Genomic DNA, 18223 nt, shown 5'->3' on the forward strand with positions numbered 1-18223 from the left:
TCTAATTATAATGGCGATCGTGGTTTAAGGAATTTAAATATACGTGTCTTCCGATTGCTTGTGCAAACTGAATGCCTATCGTGTCACGATTACATCCTAATAAGATTCTTATGAAAGCGGAAGAGTGATGAATATATGTATACGTGCAATGGCCGGTGCGTGTGCGTGAGTGGTCTGAAATTAACGGCACATCTAACTACTTCAGCATGGCCGCCTGAACTCATTTCTTTGTCAGTAATTTCTTGAGCCTTCTGCGCTCACAGGAAGAGAGTTAAGATTGTCCAGGCGGCGACCCGTAGCAGGGTTGCCAGGCGACAGGTTGCGAAGCTTCCAGCGCAGCTCTGACAGGTCCGTGCAGGAGGAGCGGGCCGGGCACTCGCGGGAAGAATGCTGTCTGTGCTCGATGCGCTGTGGGAGGACCGCGATGTCCGCTTCGACATCTCCCCTCAGTGAGTATTTGAAAAACTGCGTTAAAGGCAGGGGCACATTATCAAGAAAGATGGCTGGTGCTGGGAGCATCGGCGACAGCTGTCCATACGGACCTCCATCCTCCTACTAATTTGCGAGCACCTCCGCGAAAACGTGAACACATGCCTTCTTCATACACTCAATATCTACAATCAGATCACCCTTTGCCTGAGCTATAACTCCACTTTGCCTGATTATTAAATCTGTCATTTTCATTCCCTCTGTTAATCTGGATTAACTAGCAAATTTCCGTCTTGGAGTCTCTCGCCACACGAGCCTTCACGCAAGATAAGCATAGATTGCTAAAGTGCGCTCACGGAGGGCCTTGTTTTTGTACGAAGCACGTGTATGTTTGGTTAGCTTGATATTTGTTTAAAATAAATATCTCTTTTGAAAAAAAATATATCTACGCTTGTTTGTAAATAGAAATACGAAAGTGACGTGTACGCGATGCAACCCACGCACCCACACAAAGATAGTAAGACATCTTTGTGCAATTACATTGTGCATTGTACAGCTCAGGGAATCGTCTATCTGCACCTAAAGTCAGTGAGGTGTATACTGTGATAGATCACAGTGGCACCTCCCCTCCCAAGGGTAGGGATGTCTGTAGTAACGCCTTTAGACACAGTCCATGATACCAGTGGGTGGAAGTAGCAAGTGTAATGTCCCAGCCTCGTGCGAAGGATGCGTGCAATTCGCAGCGCAGACAACACCAAAGCACAACCACACACCATGGAGATTTATCAGAACTGCATTATTTGCGTGCCAGGCGTGGTCACATTAACTTGGGTCCACTGACCCTCTCACGTGCACCGCTGTGCCCCATATAAGGTGACCACGGGCGGTGCTACATCTCCCCCCAAAATAACACTGTCCTACCCCATTTCCTCGATCCACCGTCTTGGTTTCCGGATGGTGCGGCAGGGGCTATTTCTGGTATGGTGTACTGCGTTACTTCCCTCAGGAGCTTCTTCGGCTGAGCTATGCTCCCCCAATTCTGATTCATTTTCGTCTCCTGGATAACCTGACGTCTCCCTTACATAGTCCTTCTTCAGTTCTTCTCACTCCATGTCTGAATGAATTGTGAACTGCTGGTGCCTGCTTTCCTGAAGTGAGCTTTTCCTCATCACTGTCCACCCTTCTCTTTCCGCCTTTGCCATGGACCCTTTTACTTGGGTGATGATCAAGGGCCGCAAATCGAAAGGCGGGACGTGCTTGTGGGACTGGGTGCCTCAATACGAGGTGGGTGGTAAGGGATTACTGGCACCGGTAAGAGCACCGGTGCCGGTAATCCCTTACCGCCCTACTACGAGTTCCCTTTGCGGGTCCTCCCGTAACGCCTGGTTTTTCCAGGCGTTAAGGACGGGACCTGCAAAGGGACTCTGGAGCTAATAACGGTATCGCAATTTGCGGTACCGTTATTAGCACCTTCCCCATTCCCATTGAGCCCTATAGGAGCTCAATGGGGAAGGGCCCTGGTGAATGGGGAATTACTGGTCCCGCCAAGCTTGGAATGGACCGGTAATTGCTCCATGCACCAGGGCGGAGTCGGAAGGGTTTTGGAGGCAGCCATGGTGCTAATAGCGCCATGGCTACCTCCAACCTCGTAATGAGGCCCTAGGTCTGTCGTACTAAGATTGGGCCTCATTACGAGTTTGTGGTGGCAATATCTGGCAGGTACCTGGTGCAGTAGCTCACCAATCTCAAGAATGCTCTCACTTGTGCAACATTCACTGGGCGGGGAGCTTCTGTTAATGCACAGATCTTGTCTGGTCGGGCTGAATCCCAGTTTCGGAACAAAGGATATCGTCACTGTAATCTAGGCAGTGCGGTTTGTGACAGATGATCTTCTGTATTTCTTCCTGGGATTTTTCCACGGCTGATATCCCAAAGCTCAGACATTTATAGAGGAACAGTCCTAAATGGGTGCTGAAGTTCATGATGTACCGTGACCCTTCAAAGAGTTCAATTTGGTGCTAGCTTTTGTTTAGCTCTAAGCAACAGAAGACTGTGGCCCGTTGATTAGATGCATCATGTCACTGATCCGCAGTGACTGGTGATGCTCACTGAGGAGGACTTGGTTGGGTGCCCACATTCCACACACAGACTTATTTGCTCTTTCAGTTCCCTTTTGGGTACTGGAACCACCAGAGAGACCCATGGCGTTGGTTCAGATTCAGGTTCAATTATGTCCACCTGCGCGAGCGCGATCAGTTCTTTCTCTACCTGCTGTTTAATATTGACGGGGATACCCCTAAAGTGTTGTGCTATGGGTGTCACTGTTGGGTCAATACATAGCCAGATTTTGTCGTCCTTTTAGCTTCCCGATTCCTTTGACGAGTCAGGGAAAACCTGATGCTATCTTGGCGGCGGCCGAGATGTATTTATTCGCCATGATCTGATAGAGTATGTGTATTAGTCCCATTTGAACAGCCGACTTGAAACTTAGTACACATCCACTTGCAGCTTCTGTCGCCAGCACATGGACTAGTATGCAGTCTTTCTTATCTTTGTGATGGCAGGGGGCTTTGAAGGCACCCAGGCATGGGAGTGTTTCCTTGGCTCGGTAAGCATAAATGGCCACTCGTGCTTCTTTCAGTTGGGGTTTGTTTGTGAGTTACTCATACTATTGATTTCCGGCATAGCGTTTATAGTGGCTCCTGAGTCAACGAGGAACTCAAGCTCTTGACCTTGAATGGATAGTGGCAGAGCGGGACTCTGTTCCGATGCGGTGGGATTACCTAGGGCAAATAAGTATCCTCTTCTCTTGCTGTCTGTGCTAGATTGTGATTCAGACTCACTTGCGGATGGCTTGTTCGTGTGGATTTGCCTCCTACCTTTACAGCGGTTGTCCGGTGATCGCAAATGTTTTCCTCTCTTGTGTCATCTCTACTTATGATGTTGTCTCTCAGGGTTCCTCGTTCTCTCTTCCCGATGGTACCAAGGTGGGGACTTGTGTCGGTGTGGTCCCTGTTCTGACGAGCTAGCTCTCACCGCCTTTGGATTTTGGCACATGGCGCAAAAATGGTCTTCGCCCACACAGGCTCAACATATTTGGCCAGTGGCTGGGCACGACCCGTCGTGAGGGAGATCATACCCACAACGAAAACACTATTGTTTTTCTTGTTGGGTGTCTTGTGTGACATATTGTTGAGGTATGAACTTGTTTATTCCTTCTTCTTTGATGGCTGTTGTTGAAATGTGAGTTTTACTCAACGTGGCTATTTGAAGATCTAAGGCTGAAGACGTTCTTGCCAGGACGAGGATCTCAGCTAGCGTGTGTGATACCTGTAGCAGTTTCTTTTTTAGTATTATGGACTCGCACTGGGTGATTACCTGGGACTTTATGGCCTCCTCGTTATTGTACAGGTGGAATTCACAGAGTTTGACTCTGGATCTGAGGCGTGTCACGAACTTGTCCATGCTTTCGCCCGGGAGTTGTGTCGTGGTGTGGAACATGTTTCTTTCATAATCAACATTTCTGTTTGTTGCAAAGTTGACTTTCAATATTTTCTTGAGATCTTCATATTTATATTCCACATCCTCTGGCAAATCAGAGATGATGTCCCGTACCTCTGGGCCAGCCATGACGGTGAGCAACCCAATGATGCGCTTGTCTTCTTGCAGGCCCACTGCGTCTAAGTAGGCATCAAATTCTTTCATCTACCTGGTCCACCTCAGACGTAGACTGGTGGTGTCTATGGTGTCAAATGGCATGACTGACGGTACCGCGAACACATCTCTCTCTTTTTGAGCCGGGCCATGAGCTGGTACGAACTGGTCCTGGCCTTGCACCGGGTCCGACATGGTGGTGTAGAGTGTTGGGGCACTTGACCCTTGTTGACTACTTCAATGTGTGGCTCTTTGTTCTGGTTTCTTTCAGGGATGGTGTAGTCGGGGTCATAGTGGGCTGGCATGGGCTAACACGATGCCCTATGATCCCTGAGCCTTCTGTAGGCCTCACGTGTCCCTCGTGCCACAAGGCCGTGGTAATGGTGCTATCTTGTCCCTCTGGGTTCACACTTACCGCTTACCCTTTACAGTGAGCGGGCGTCGCAGGACCTGGATGTGCCTACTCTTCCCTCCGGGAGACTGCCGGGCCAGCTGAAACTCAATTCAGCCCTTCCCCTCTCATCTGCTCTCCCGAGCATGTGGGGAGTGGGGCTGGTGAGATGAGGACCGGTGCGCTGCCATGTTCTAGTGGCATGGGCTTGCCTCGTCGTCGCCAGTGTAATGTCCCAGCCTCATGCGCAGGGCACGCGCAGTTCGCAGCACGGACAAGACACAAACGCACACCATTGATGTTTATCAGAAATTGCTTTATAAGCGCGCCAAGTGCGCTCACATCAACTTGGGTCAGGCGACCCTGTCACATGCACCGCTGTGTCCCTTGCCAGGTGACCACAGGCGATGCTACAGTGAGTAATCGACAATTGAATCAGTTGTTTGGACAACAGATTTCATCATATCGCTGTTTTGACTTCTTTGGTAGGCCTTTGATGTGTACAATATTTCTGTGCATGAGATTTCAGGCTGTGGGGGGCTGTCCAAGTGACATCAATTCACCAAAATGCTAGCGTTAGCAGAAGTGGCATGCACCCAATGACCTAACGGGAAGTGATGTCAAATGGCCTTTGACCCTGTTGAAATAACATCATGACATTTAACTCTGATGTCTTCACTTGAAGTGAATGACGGTTGTGAAAAAGGTTCATAAGCTTATCTTTCAGAAAATACTAAAACAGATGTAGGGGCAGACCCTTAATTACCTCAGCCCAAACTGGGGTCCACCACCGAAGGAGCGAGTGCATTCTTTGTGCCTAAAGCAAGGTTTACTGTACCACAAATCTGGGGAGTAGTTTGATAGTCTTGTGGAACCAAACCAACCCAAGTCTCAACGGACTACATCAATTGATACATCTTTATACAGTTTAGCAACGTTAAAATACTCCCAGATTTTTTATAACCACCCACCCCTCAAACATGATTGGACAAAACATTTACAAAGAAATTCTGTGTTTTACAAATTCATTCTCTCTCATTGGTCCAACAATCTCTACGACCATCTTCAGATCATATTCGAAGTCCACCTTTGCTGGGAATTGGTCTGTGGTAGGTCGTGACATCATGGTACAATGAAACATTCACATATAACATAATTAATTTCTCAGTAACAACTGGCCTAGAGCCATTGACATTAAGTGTGATTGCACATGGTCCGCTTAGCAATATGAGAAAGGGCTGAACAAATAAGTTTCTCTTTGAGCTACCGATTGTGATCTCATCCGCCCCAGATTCCTGGCTACCCTTAAGACATTCTAATTGATGCAACCAGTACTCCAGCACGTACAGCCTCTAGTTTCACTTGTTAAAAACAATTGAACATCGGATACCCTGGCCTCTGGGCCCCATCTTTATTGCTGGCCCAAGCAAATGGTCAACCACCTCTACGCGACTTCAATGCAATGAGCAAGATTACATCTGTTCCTTGCAGAACTGTTGAACCATAAGCCTTTGTCCTGTTCGCAAGCTGACCTTCTACTGGATGACTCATTCTTCCTCTGTCAACCATGCCCCAGCTAGCTAAAATTAATCGTGCAGCTACTTACTGCAATGTCTGAATAAACTCACAATACCCCACTACATGTAGATTTAGATAAACCCCTCATTAAGCTTCTTTCGTATGTTTCACTGTGTGATGAAACCTCAGTTTTTTTCAAATATCTATATGTCTTTGTGTATGTTTTATAACTGTTATTCCTTCTTTACCGCAGGATCTCAGGATAGGTCCCACCTTACTCATGCATATTAAGGCCCTCTCCGTCTTCCAGTTTCTATGTACTTTTAGAATACTTTGTTTGTAATTGTGTTCATGTTGCATTTTGCGGTTTTAACATTGTATCTTTCTATGTGCGTGTAACTCTCTAAAATGTATCAATTCTAGACCACAGTAACACTACAAGTAACATCCATCCATAATTAACTATGCTCAAAACATATGACATTGCAACATCGCACACAGTTCGCCGCCATCCACAGTCATTAATACGGCACACGCAACATGACCCCTCATAATCCTAGAGACCTTCCTGACCACCCCGACATTCCCTCTTTCGTTAATACTTTAACTCACAAATCATATCCCTCTTCTTGGTGAACTACCCTAATCATCCCTCATGCCAGTCCCAGCATGGGCATACTCCGCCGAACAACCCCAATTCGTCACCCCACCATTTCCACAGTCTACCTGCTGCTCCACAGAAGTGTGCCAATTTGGTGGAGGACACAAGGCAACTTCAGTGTGAGTACTCATATGGGATGAAGCAGTGGTGGCCCTAGCCTTGGACATGGTTATGGTCATCATGGCAGCAGCTGTTGGTACCTGGGCAGAGCAAAATCGTAAGAGCATTTGCCAGGAACAGAAAAGAATGAGAAACGAGGACAAAAATAGATAACAAAATCTTTACAAGTAGCCTCAACAATGAAGGTACTCAGTAGAACAAGGAGGTGATCCATGAATCGTTGGTGATCCCAGCCTCCGTCTCCATGATCACTTTCAGTGTATGCAAGGGGTACAATGTCCTTTCATCGCCAGGCATTTCAAAGCCTGCAATTTAAACGTGTACAAAATAACGTTAAAGTTCATTGTTTTTTTGTTAATTTTGTAAATGTTATTTTTTTTTGTTTTTTTTTTTTGGAGGGTGGGAATGGGCAGTTAAGTGGTTGGGGGGCTCAAGTATAGTTAAAAATAGTTGCAGGTGGGGTGCTGCCCCCCCCAAAAAGAAAAGAAATTTGATGAACTTTTTCGTCAATTTCATACACGTTTAAATTGCAGGCTTTGAAATGCCTGACGATGAAAGGACATAGAACCATGCAAGGCAGCAATAGTTTGTGAGGCTACCGTTCTCGGTATCATTGGGAGACACAAACGTGCAACAGGTACTCCTGATTTTCCAGCATACCCCGCCCTCCAATGCTGTGAGGAGGTCGAGTATATACCGGTTTTGCAAAGTCATAAGCCTGACTGCCCACAATTCTTCCCTTATGACACTAAACACTGACTTGGAAGTGTTCACGAAAAGTAACAGTTCATACCTGGTCCCCTGGAGCCATTTGGCATTGGCCACTCCTTGGGCTGCAGTTTCCATTCATGCCCGTGGGCACTGTGCCATCGCCCTTAAAAAACAGAGAAAATGGGTAAGTGCTTGTATCTTAACAGATTGTTCTGGCTCCTTGAGCCACGTCAGATACTACAAATGATTTCTCCATACTGTCCCACACTCTTGATTTATTTGTGCCACCCCTTCTTCTGAGAATCCCCTCATTCCTCCAGCTCTGCAACTCTTCAACCCTTGCTCCCATCACTTTTTTCGAAAAAATAGCTCCTTCCAAGGCCAATTGGACTCTTTGAATACACCTAATATTCTAGTGCTGTGTACGTGGGGCAACTGAGCAATTGGTATGATTGATGCTGTAATTGCCTGCCCTTTAAACTGCCTTGAACCCTGCACAGGGCCAGGTTCAGTAGACCAAGAACATCTGCTATTTCTTCCTCACTCAGAATAAATACCATAGGACCACCATGAGCATGGGGGGTGAGAGAGTAGATGTAGTAATCTCATACGTTATCCGCTGCGAAAACATGTTCATTCATTGTGGGATCTAATTCATCATCATCATTATCAAAAAGATCATTGTTAAAACTAGACAAATTTAAGTTTTCTATATGTACACTAGTTGTTTTCTTCAGACATGACTATAGAAACCATACAAATATTCATTTTCACAAAAGTTACAAATCAAAATATTTTCTGGGAATCTGTGAAAGGTAAATACGCTGCTTCCTTTGCTGCTTTGTCTGCAGCATCATTCCCAAGAGCTATTGAATTAGTGTGGGCAGTCCATTTAATGAACCCTATCTCCACTGGCAAGGATAATGCTTCAATTAATCTGCATGGCAGCGCAACATGCTGGTCAGGGCATCCGTCAAACCTCATAAACCGTCTTCTCTGCCACCTCAATAACACAGAATGGATGGTGGAAGTGACGTACGCGGAGTCAGAATAAACAGTGACCATCTTCCCTTAGTCATTTCTAGCGCCTCTGAGTGCCACTAACTCTGCTGCTTGTAGAGATAAATGAGAAGGCAGCGGTTTCTTCAGTCAGATCCAGTACTCCACATCCACAAGACCCATGACAGCTGCACCCGTCTGCCTCTCGTCCGTCTGCTGGTTGATGGTTGACGACCCAGCAACAAAATCGACTCACCCCCTCCAGGACATTGTCTTTCACATTCACCCTCTCTCTGGCATTCCCTTTGCTCCTGCAGGCGAAATTACTTGCCCCAAATATAATACCTCTGTCTGGCAGTATTGTACATTTTCTTTGTCCACTTTAAACCCCTTCTCCGCAAGCAGGTTGAAGAGCATTATTGAATGTCCTCGACACTGCTCCTCTGAAGCGATACAAACAGATCATCCACATACTGAATTACACTTCTGGACACATGTAAATTCCCAAATCCATCTGAACCACCCTGTTAAAAATACTCAGAGATTCGCAGTACCCCTGGGGCAACCTTGTGTGCTTAAATCTCTGACCACTCTACTTAAACACGGTGTACTGTACTGAGAATCAGGGTGTAAGGAAACAGAAAAATGCATGTTTTAAATCTGTTACTGTGAAGTGGGTCAACCCAGTAGGGATGTTACAGAGAATGGTGGCAGGGTTCGGTACCACCAGAAACTCAGTCTCAACAATATTATTGAGGGGGCGCAAATCTTGGACCATCCTCCAACTGGACTCCTTCATAGCCGTATTACATGGGGACACAGAAGGTTATATTATGCCTTGCTTTAACAACGCTATAATGGTGTCTTAAATTCCTTTGTCCGCCTCCATAGCCATGGGGCATTGCTTAACCCACGGTAACGTCGCACTGGGTTTCAATTTTATCTGCAGCGCTCCAACACTCTTTCGCAGCCCCACATCATGAGGATTGCTAGTCCACAAATGGACCGGCCCTTTCCCCAAATCCCCCTTCCAAAATGGCGATATATCTTAACGATGAGCATGATCTGTGGTACTTCCTTTTGCTCTATCACTATGTGGCAAAGCACCCCAATTTAATTTCTCCTGTGTCCTCTGTGTCTTCAAACAATTGCACGTCGGACACGTCCCTCAGCTGCAAGGTCGGAACAATGTACAGAACTGTGCACCATTCTCCGCCTTCCTCATCTGTGTCTGAGAGAACCAGCCTGTTCTTCTTGGTCTCTACAGCCTGTAAGAGAATTGTAATAATGGCACCTGGCCTTAATTCCTGTGGCACACCACGCCGAAATAAAAACTCAAACGTACCCGCCAAGTCTGATTTCTGATCCCGGGGCCCAACTATAAAAAAAAAAAAACATCACCCCATAAAGAAACAATGCTGTATGTATGTGACCCCCCTCCCCCTTAATCTTGTTACAATAGGCCTGAAAATGCGCTGCTTTCCTTACCAGATACAACCTTGGAGTCAAGTATATAATACCTTCCTACATGAAGGAAATCGACATCTGAAACTTGCTCAGGATGTCCCTTCCCAAAAGATTCACTTTGGTGTCCATACAGTACAACACAGGGACTGATACATTCTGATAACCCATCTTGATGCAAAGATCTTCAGTATATGGAACTGACCAGGTAGCCCCAGAGAATCCCTGTGTGTCCATTGTTTTGCCTGACAAGGGGAACTCGCCTTCCTAAATACAAGATTGTGTAGCCCCTTTGTCGACCATGAATGAGAATGTTTGGTCACCTACCTGCATATCTATCTGGGGTTCCTCTTCTGGATCGGTGGTAAGGGACAGGACTGGACATATCGGAGACTTCTGTGGGGTGTCCTGCTCCTGGTACATATTATTACCAGGGCGAGAAAAAGGATTTCCCCCGAAAAACACACGCTCCAGTGTGTTCCTTGGGGTAAAGAATTCATGTCCCATGACTGCTCCGATGCTTGTGCTGGCATGGTTGGTGGCGATGCTTGTGCTGGCATGGTTGGTGGGATCCCAAAGGTCTGTGCAGCGCAGTCGCTGGGTCCTGTTCAACCCATGCCTGCTGCGATTGCACAGAGCTGGGGCATATGGCAAAATGACCTGCTATCTTGCGGAAATTCTCAACAACCCCTCATAAACCATTTCATTGGTGTTGGACCGGGAAGAAACCCGTCCATCCACCCCTGTGTCATACCTGGTTCATTTTGTCCCTGTTGTCCAGATTGTCTCTCCATAGAATTCGTGATTACTGCCTCTTCTAAACAGAGTTTCGCTAATTTCTTTTGAACGAGCATAGCCTCTGCTTTTTGTGCTTGCTCTGCACTTTCCCTCTTTTTATCTTGTCTTCTCTTGCAAAAATGCACAATATGTGCTTGAATCTCCAGCCAACTCTTGGCCTCCATTCCTACCACCTTATCTAAATCGTGCTGGACTTCCTTATGTAGTCCTTTCGTTAGCATATGATAAAAGATTGCCACACTTTGATCACACCTTTCCTGTGTCTCTGCTGTCCACATTGACTCTCTGTATTTTGTGTGTTGTCTTTGTTCAACCCCACATTGTTCTGACAAATTGTTCACCGATAAATGTGCTATCATATCACTAAGTCCGCTGGTTTCCTTCCCAAGGACACCTTAGTGGACATAGAAGCAACAAATTGATACTACATATATTTAGCATGTGTACCCCACAAACTGGTTACTAAACCTCTATATGTACATTGGCTGGTGTATCTTTTGACTCAAATTACATGTATTTGAAACATCCACTGCAATCCAATTAAAACAATATTGCAGTATACAGTATGTTGTTGTCAAATATGTGCCAAATCGATTAACTCTAGCACTATACTACTACTCCAAGGCAGTGGTTGTATTTAGGAGTGTGTTCATCAGCATAGGAGAGCCAACCAATTGCTTGCTGTCCAATTTTCTGGTGATTATTCATGCATTTGCATGTATCGCCAAGGGGTTATTGTGACTTTTTCAAATGTCACTTTTTCGAATGCCTTTTTCTCGACACAAATATGCTGGAAAAAAAAGTCTAATGTATTTTTTCATTAATTTTTTTATTTGAGGGGGTTCCCCCAACACCGTTCTTTTTTTATTTACACTTTTTTTTACTAACTAAACCGAAAAAAAACATAAATAAAACACATTCAGAATTTTATTTTTCAGCAAATTTTGTTATCGAGAAAAAGGCATTTGAAAATGTGCATTCGACAATTTTACTGGATACCATCGCCAAGGTCTGCTATACATATATAGTATAAAGAATCTGGGCCAAGGTGCATCCTTGTTCCAAACCATTGTTAGTGTGGATAGAGTCACTCAGCTGTCCATTCATATTGACTCTTAATTTTAGATGAAGTATCAGTATGAAGGGCAACTACAAAGTGCAAGGTCGTTAAATCTAGCCCCCAACACTGTAAGTCTTTATCTGTTTACTGTATCAAAGGCTTTGGAGTAGTCCACATAAGAGATATATATATTCAAAAGATGAAAGGCAATGAAATGCCATTCCGGTGAGCAGCACTTCCAATGTGGCTTCGAAAATAAAATATCCTCACGGACCAAAACCAACAAAAAATGCAATGGTTGAATAAATTCCACAACCTCTATTTATTCATTCAGCACTTTTAAAATTTTCAAGTTTTCCCAGGAAAATAAAATGCCAGCAGACAGCCTGACGCGTTTCACCACACCTCTGTGGCTTGATCACAGTGACTCCTCCCCAGTAAGCAATCCTAAGTAATAAAAACAGTAAAGGTGACTCAGTAAAGACTTTGCACAGCTTGCGACCATTTTAGGTAGGGACAGCCTCAATGTATACAGTTAGTCCTCATCCTTATACACAACCAGCAGACATATAATAGCTAATTATCTATGATTTTAGACTTTACAAATGTACGTATTATTTTAAAGAATAAAGTGTGTTGTGCATAGTTGCTGCAATACAATATTATTGTGAGCTGGGCTTCAAGTATACCCACACTTTGTTAGATTTACCACACAGGCAAGTAATGTAACACTAAATGTAACCCTATTTGTGGTTCAAAGTATGATACATGCCCATAACGAGAATTACTGCATTTGCTCTGCATTTTTGGAAAAATAAAGCGCATAGTGCATAATTATGACTAATCCATACTATTGCAGGCCATGCTGCAAGTATACTCGCGCATATATTTTAATATGCAACACATACATGGAATATAACGCTATGTATAATTCAAAGCATAGTACATGCCCATAAGAGGGGTGTTATAATTACTTCCCATTTAGATAATAATTCTTAATGATTCTTAGCGATAATTAAATCATTAGCAAACACGAAGACATAGCCTGTGCACAGAGGCATGTACATGTCTCCCCATATCGATTTGTGCTGGTCTGATCCATCCAAGACTTGGCACATTGCCATATGGTGTATGGTGCATGTAACAACTGCTAAAGTGCTTAGTGCATCACTATAGGCTTTTTTAGCTGTCTATGATGAGTATGAAAAACAATACTCATTTATGCATATATGTAGCTGCCTTTTTCCATTGATAAAGTATTACTCTAATACCTCATTATTTTTGTACATACTTCCATGATCACTATATATGAAAGCAGGGAGTTGACATATTCATCTATAAGGTGCATAGTACATTCCTATAATTTTCTCACTAAAAACGGCTTCTAAAGTGCAAGTGCAAAGTGCAATATTACGCAAAATGTATACAATCCTATACTGTATCTTAAAACCTATCGTTGTGCATGCTCCAAAAATATTTTATCTCCAGTATAAGATCAACAACACTGGTACCCCATGGACAGATCGTTAATAAACAATTAATACATTATATCGAAGGACATGGGTCACAATAGAACATGAGGTTGCAAGGATGTAAGTGGAATGCGCAAACAGTCTCTGAATAAGAATCGATTGATAAAAAAGTGATTACAAATTGACTAGGGACCCAAAGGAAAAAGACAATAACAGAAAAAATACCCTAATTAAAGCTGAAAATGCTTGATTTTTGTTGTTGTTGTAAATGTTCACAATACCTATGTTTCATACCCCCAAAAAAGTAAACGGTTCTTCGTCAACATTATGGCTGACAGGATTTTTATGTTCTTCACTAGTGGCGGTGCTGGTCCAGCATTCCTTTTATGAACAGTAGATTTCTCGTGCATAGCTAGAGCTTTTCCCCACCTTATTGCTGCTCAACGCTTATTACGTCTTGCTTTTTTGACTGTCCACTTTTTTGTGTGTTCTTTATCGCTCAAGGTGCGTGATGACGACATCAAGTCCATGACATTAGTCCTGTATTTGCCATCTCTTTCATAGATTAATGCATCATCCATTATAATGATTGTGGATGCTGGTGCCAATGGCACTGGTTCATCTCCTGTTCATCTGTAACTGCCGGGTAGTCCTCCCCCATCTCGGTCGGTTGGTTAGGTGTTAGGAAGAATTTCTCGGATTGAGCCATTGGAACAACATCCACCGACTTTGAAACCCGTTTTTAAAACATGCTGCTCCTTATATAGGTTGTTGCAAAGAGTGAACAGTGCCTTCACAATAATCGGCACCTCTGAGTCGGGTTTGGTTCTCCACATCCGACTGAATCAGAGGAACTATTGGACAAATATGTCAGAGAGGACGGATATATGCTTCTGGCAATACGCTCCAAGTCAGGGGAGGTAGATGGATTTGTTCTGTTGCTAGGTACAAGTCCAATAACATTTTCCATGCTCAGTTCTTTGTTGGTTTCGTTTTTTTTGTATTTGCTTGGGCAAAGGTACCTAACGGATATATCTGTAAATATAGACACATATTCAACAACAAGTTTTTGTCTTCTGTTTGTAAGGAAGGCATGGTATGAACAGTAAGACAGACACAAGTGACCACAGTTCAAAGGTGTTTATTGAACTTTCGCAAGGGTGTGAAAAACACCTATCTAAACCTAAATCTACAGATGGGAGCAAGCTACGACCATTGAATAACAATAATGCAGTCCTAGTGGAGTCTTGTCAAAATACTGATACACCTATTGCCAATCCTTACCGCTAATTTCCAAATAGTGAGGGGTAGTGTTCATGAAAAAGAAAGAAGTGTTCTCAAAATGATATGTCGGGATGTTCGGGCCGTTGGCCTCCCTTCCCCACGCTTTGAGCACAGGGCAAGGCGGTTCACTTGAGCAAAGCACACACTCTGGCTTCTGCGGCATGAGGATACAGTTCCATTACCAGCATCAGGACCTTCTGTGTCCAAGTGTCTTCACTTCTTAAGTCTCTTGACTCAGAGGGCCTGATGTACAAAAACAACATGCAAAAGCTATTTTCTTTTTACCAGTATTCAATTTGGGTGTTCACCCTGGATCCCCTCAGCCGGGCTCAGATCCCCTTATTACAATGTTCAAAGAATATGCTTTCTCTGGTGACTCGCAGTTCAGCCCACATCCCCCTAAGCCTGGCTCAGGTCCCCTTATTACTCAATCAGTCTCCCTCAGCCGGGCTCAGACCAATTGCAGTTTACATTAAACCATCAAAGACTTTCGAATGTGCACAGGGTTTATCTTGACCCATTAGGTTTCTCACATGTTGCAAACATCAAACTTAACGTTGGTAGGTGCATGTGGACTCTCGGATAGCACTGGGTTTGGTACTTCAGCAGCTAAGTTCGCAATAGTTGGGCGGTTGGTTGGTTTAAGAAATGCAGTTATTTTACTTTGTTCTGTGCGCGGTTTAGTTAGTGCTCTGCGTTCCTCCACTGCGACCGCTATACTATGTGCGGTTGCATTAGCATGCAGCTTGTTGCTGACACGTTTTAAAAAATTCCTGTTTGTTTGGGCTGCTTGGGATTTTCCAGCGTTGTTAGTACCTCCTGAGGTGATCGGTCTGACAACTTGCCGGCATGGTTCAGCATACCAGGAGTTGTCACAAGCCTCCCACCGTCCACCTGTTAGGGATGTTCTGCAACTGGTTGTCCAAAATCTGACTACCCACAGAAGGAAGTAAAGGAGAGCAAAGATCGACTCCCCCCTACTTGCCCTCTGTATCTCTGCTCAGAGTGCTGTTTGCACTCGCTGAGCTTATGTGGCGGTGGAATGGGATAGTTCTGGTTTGACTACCAGCACCAGGTTACTATTCTGCGTGTTTAGAAGCGCTAGTTATATTGAAACTTAACAGGCTCCAAGGGGTTAGAAATGCACAGTAGCTAGTCCTGTGTTAATAAACCCACTATTGCAGGTTACTTAGTCTGCGTCTGACTGAGATCCACTTTATATTGGCTCACAACCAGCTCAAAGGGGGGTTAGACCCCACGGTTGCTGGTCATAAATTCTCTATAGCTTGCTTGCAGCGTGTATAACATCAGGAGCAAGACTGGGGATAAAATAAAAAGCAGGTTGCACTGTAATCAAACAGGCTATCCAATTGTTGCAGTGACCAGTGGTCGAAGTGGCCGGGAGCTGTGTGTTTTGGTTACATACTTAAGGCCACTTTTGCCTACAAGTTTTATTAAATACTTAAGGCCACTTTGGCATGCTGGTTTTTCCAGGTTTTCCTGCTTCGCCGCTGCAAAATCCAGCAGTCCGCGCACAATATCAGATTCTCTAGAAAAGTATGTTGCATCACTGCATTCGCCTCCTAGCAGGCCGCCTTAAACCTGGCTCTTGACCAGCAGCGCTGACTGCAAATTCGCACTTGAGCTCCTCCAGCTCTTCACATGGCCATCGGTGAACAGCGCTCCTGCTCACCTCTCCTTCAAGAAGGCGTAGTCTCCCTTCCTCATTCCACCGGCAATGCTCGCTCGTTTATTTTCATTCTCACATGGACAGCGGGAGCCGGTAAGCTGCAGGCACCAGGTACTAGAGGAATGAACCTATCAACGTTAACGTCTGTCAAGCCACACTGACACTGTATCGCTGTATCAGCCGCTTCCGACACACAATCACGTTTCCAGAGACTGACTTGAATATGTTAGCAATATGAACAAACAGGTTTCTCTTTGAACTACTGATTGCGATCTCATCCGCACAGACTAAAGGCATTCTAATGTATGCAACCACTACTCCCGCATGTACAGCCTTTATTTTCACCCTGTCAAAACAATTGAACACCGGATACCCTTGCCTCGGGCCCCATCTTTATTGCTGGCCCAAGCAAATGGTCAACCCACTCTACGCGACTTCAATGCAATGAGCAAGATTACATCTGTTCTTTGTGGAACTGTTAAACCATAAACCTTCATCCTGTTCGCAAGCTGACCTTCTACTGGATGACTCATTCTTCCTCCTTCAACGCCCAAGCCCGAAACCAAAATGTCCCAGCTAGCTAAAATTAATCGTGCAGCTGTTAACTGCAAAGTCTGAATGAATTCACAAAACCCCACTACATGCAGATTTAATATAAACACCTCATTAGCCTTCTTTCATATGTTTCTCTGTGTGATCAAAACCTATCTATATGAAGTATATGGCTAACTCTGAAAATTTGGTGAGGTTTGGTCCGGGGGGGGGGGGGGGGGGGGCAAAGTTATAAGGGGTATCCCAAAATTTCTTTTTTCCATACATTGATTGGAGAAAAAATGTGTCGTGCCTACAGCCCAAATCGCTGGACGGATTTTCACCAAATTTGCGGCGGCTTGGTTCCGAAAGCATGCTTTTGTAAATTTGATGAAAATCCGTCCAGTAGTTGTTTTTTAAAACCACTAAAGAGTAGGTCTCAAAAAATGTGTGATATTTATGTCCGCGGACAGGACACCGATTGTATAATCGGCTTGCCTCATGTCCGCGGACACGCAATGTGTTCTCTGAGTGGCTGGGATGAGGCGTGAGGTGTGTCAAATTGTTTCGAAGCGCCCGCCATATTGGATGCGCAGACATGCGCTGGAAGTGAGCATAAATCCAATTTTGGGGAGTGTGTTGGTGTTTGAGTGCTTGGAGAGGGTGAGGGAGTAAGAGATGGGTCAAATGATGTATTTGTTTAGGTGGGAGAAGGCCGTGATGTGTCCGCGGTTGTCCGCGGACATACTAGACACTGGGAGCACTACTGGCTATTTTAGTTTAGTATGATGTTGGTTTTGGGTCGTTAGAGCATTGGGTGAAGAGGGTATGTATTGAAGGGTTTGTACGTTGGTTGTAATTATTTTTTAGAATGTTAATTGACGTGCATAGTTTTGAGGTGCATATATTATGTTTTTGGGTTATGGTCAGTTGGTAGGTGTTTGTTTCTATGGGTGTGTTATGCTGCAGTGGTTGTGGCCAGGGCCTAGAGTCTTGGTTGCATGGCCGAAGGCCGTAGGCCATGCACCCTAGACTCTAGGCCCTGGCCACAACCACCACAGCAGAACTCTACAATGCTACCAAACATTGTGATTGTGGTATGTTTTAAAAAATGTGAGTACTGATTGGTAGCACTGTAATAGTGTTTATAGGATAGTGAGATGATGTGTGTTTGTTTGTTGGATTGTGTTCAGATATTTGGTATTGAAGACTCTAGGCATTTTGTGTTGTATTTATTGGTGAGGTGTTCGTTTGCATGGCTGTGTTGTGTTGCGGTGTTTGTGAGTTTAATTATTATATACTTCCTGTTTCCTTTGTTGAGGCTGTATGAAGAGTTTTGGCCAGGCCGTTCAGTCAAGATTGTAGTGTTTGGCAACAAGCGCTGCAGTTTAAGATACCCATGGAAGAAAACATTTTGGATTGTGGTTTATGGTCAGGTGTT

General features: G+C 44.6%; 1 protein-coding gene across 1 annotated transcript in view; it reads left to right on the forward strand.

Annotated features, from left to right (window-relative positions):
* The first annotated feature begins 278 nt into the window (after positions 1-278).
* The window catches only part of BBS5 (Bardet-Biedl syndrome 5), a 396157-nt gene continuing 378212 nt past the window's right edge, over positions 279-18223 (forward strand). The window contains exon 1 of the mRNA XM_069616160.1: positions 279-449. Coding sequence (XP_069472261.1) covers positions 388-449 — 62 coding nt within the window. The 5' untranslated portion in view covers positions 279-387. The remainder of the gene's footprint in view (positions 450-18223) is intronic.

This window comes from Ambystoma mexicanum, chromosome 9, assembly GCF_040938575.1.
Source record: "Ambystoma mexicanum isolate Mex_15411 chromosome 9, UKY_AmexF1_1, whole genome shotgun sequence".
Classification (NCBI taxonomy): Eukaryota; Metazoa; Chordata; class Amphibia; order Caudata; family Ambystomatidae; genus Ambystoma; species Ambystoma mexicanum.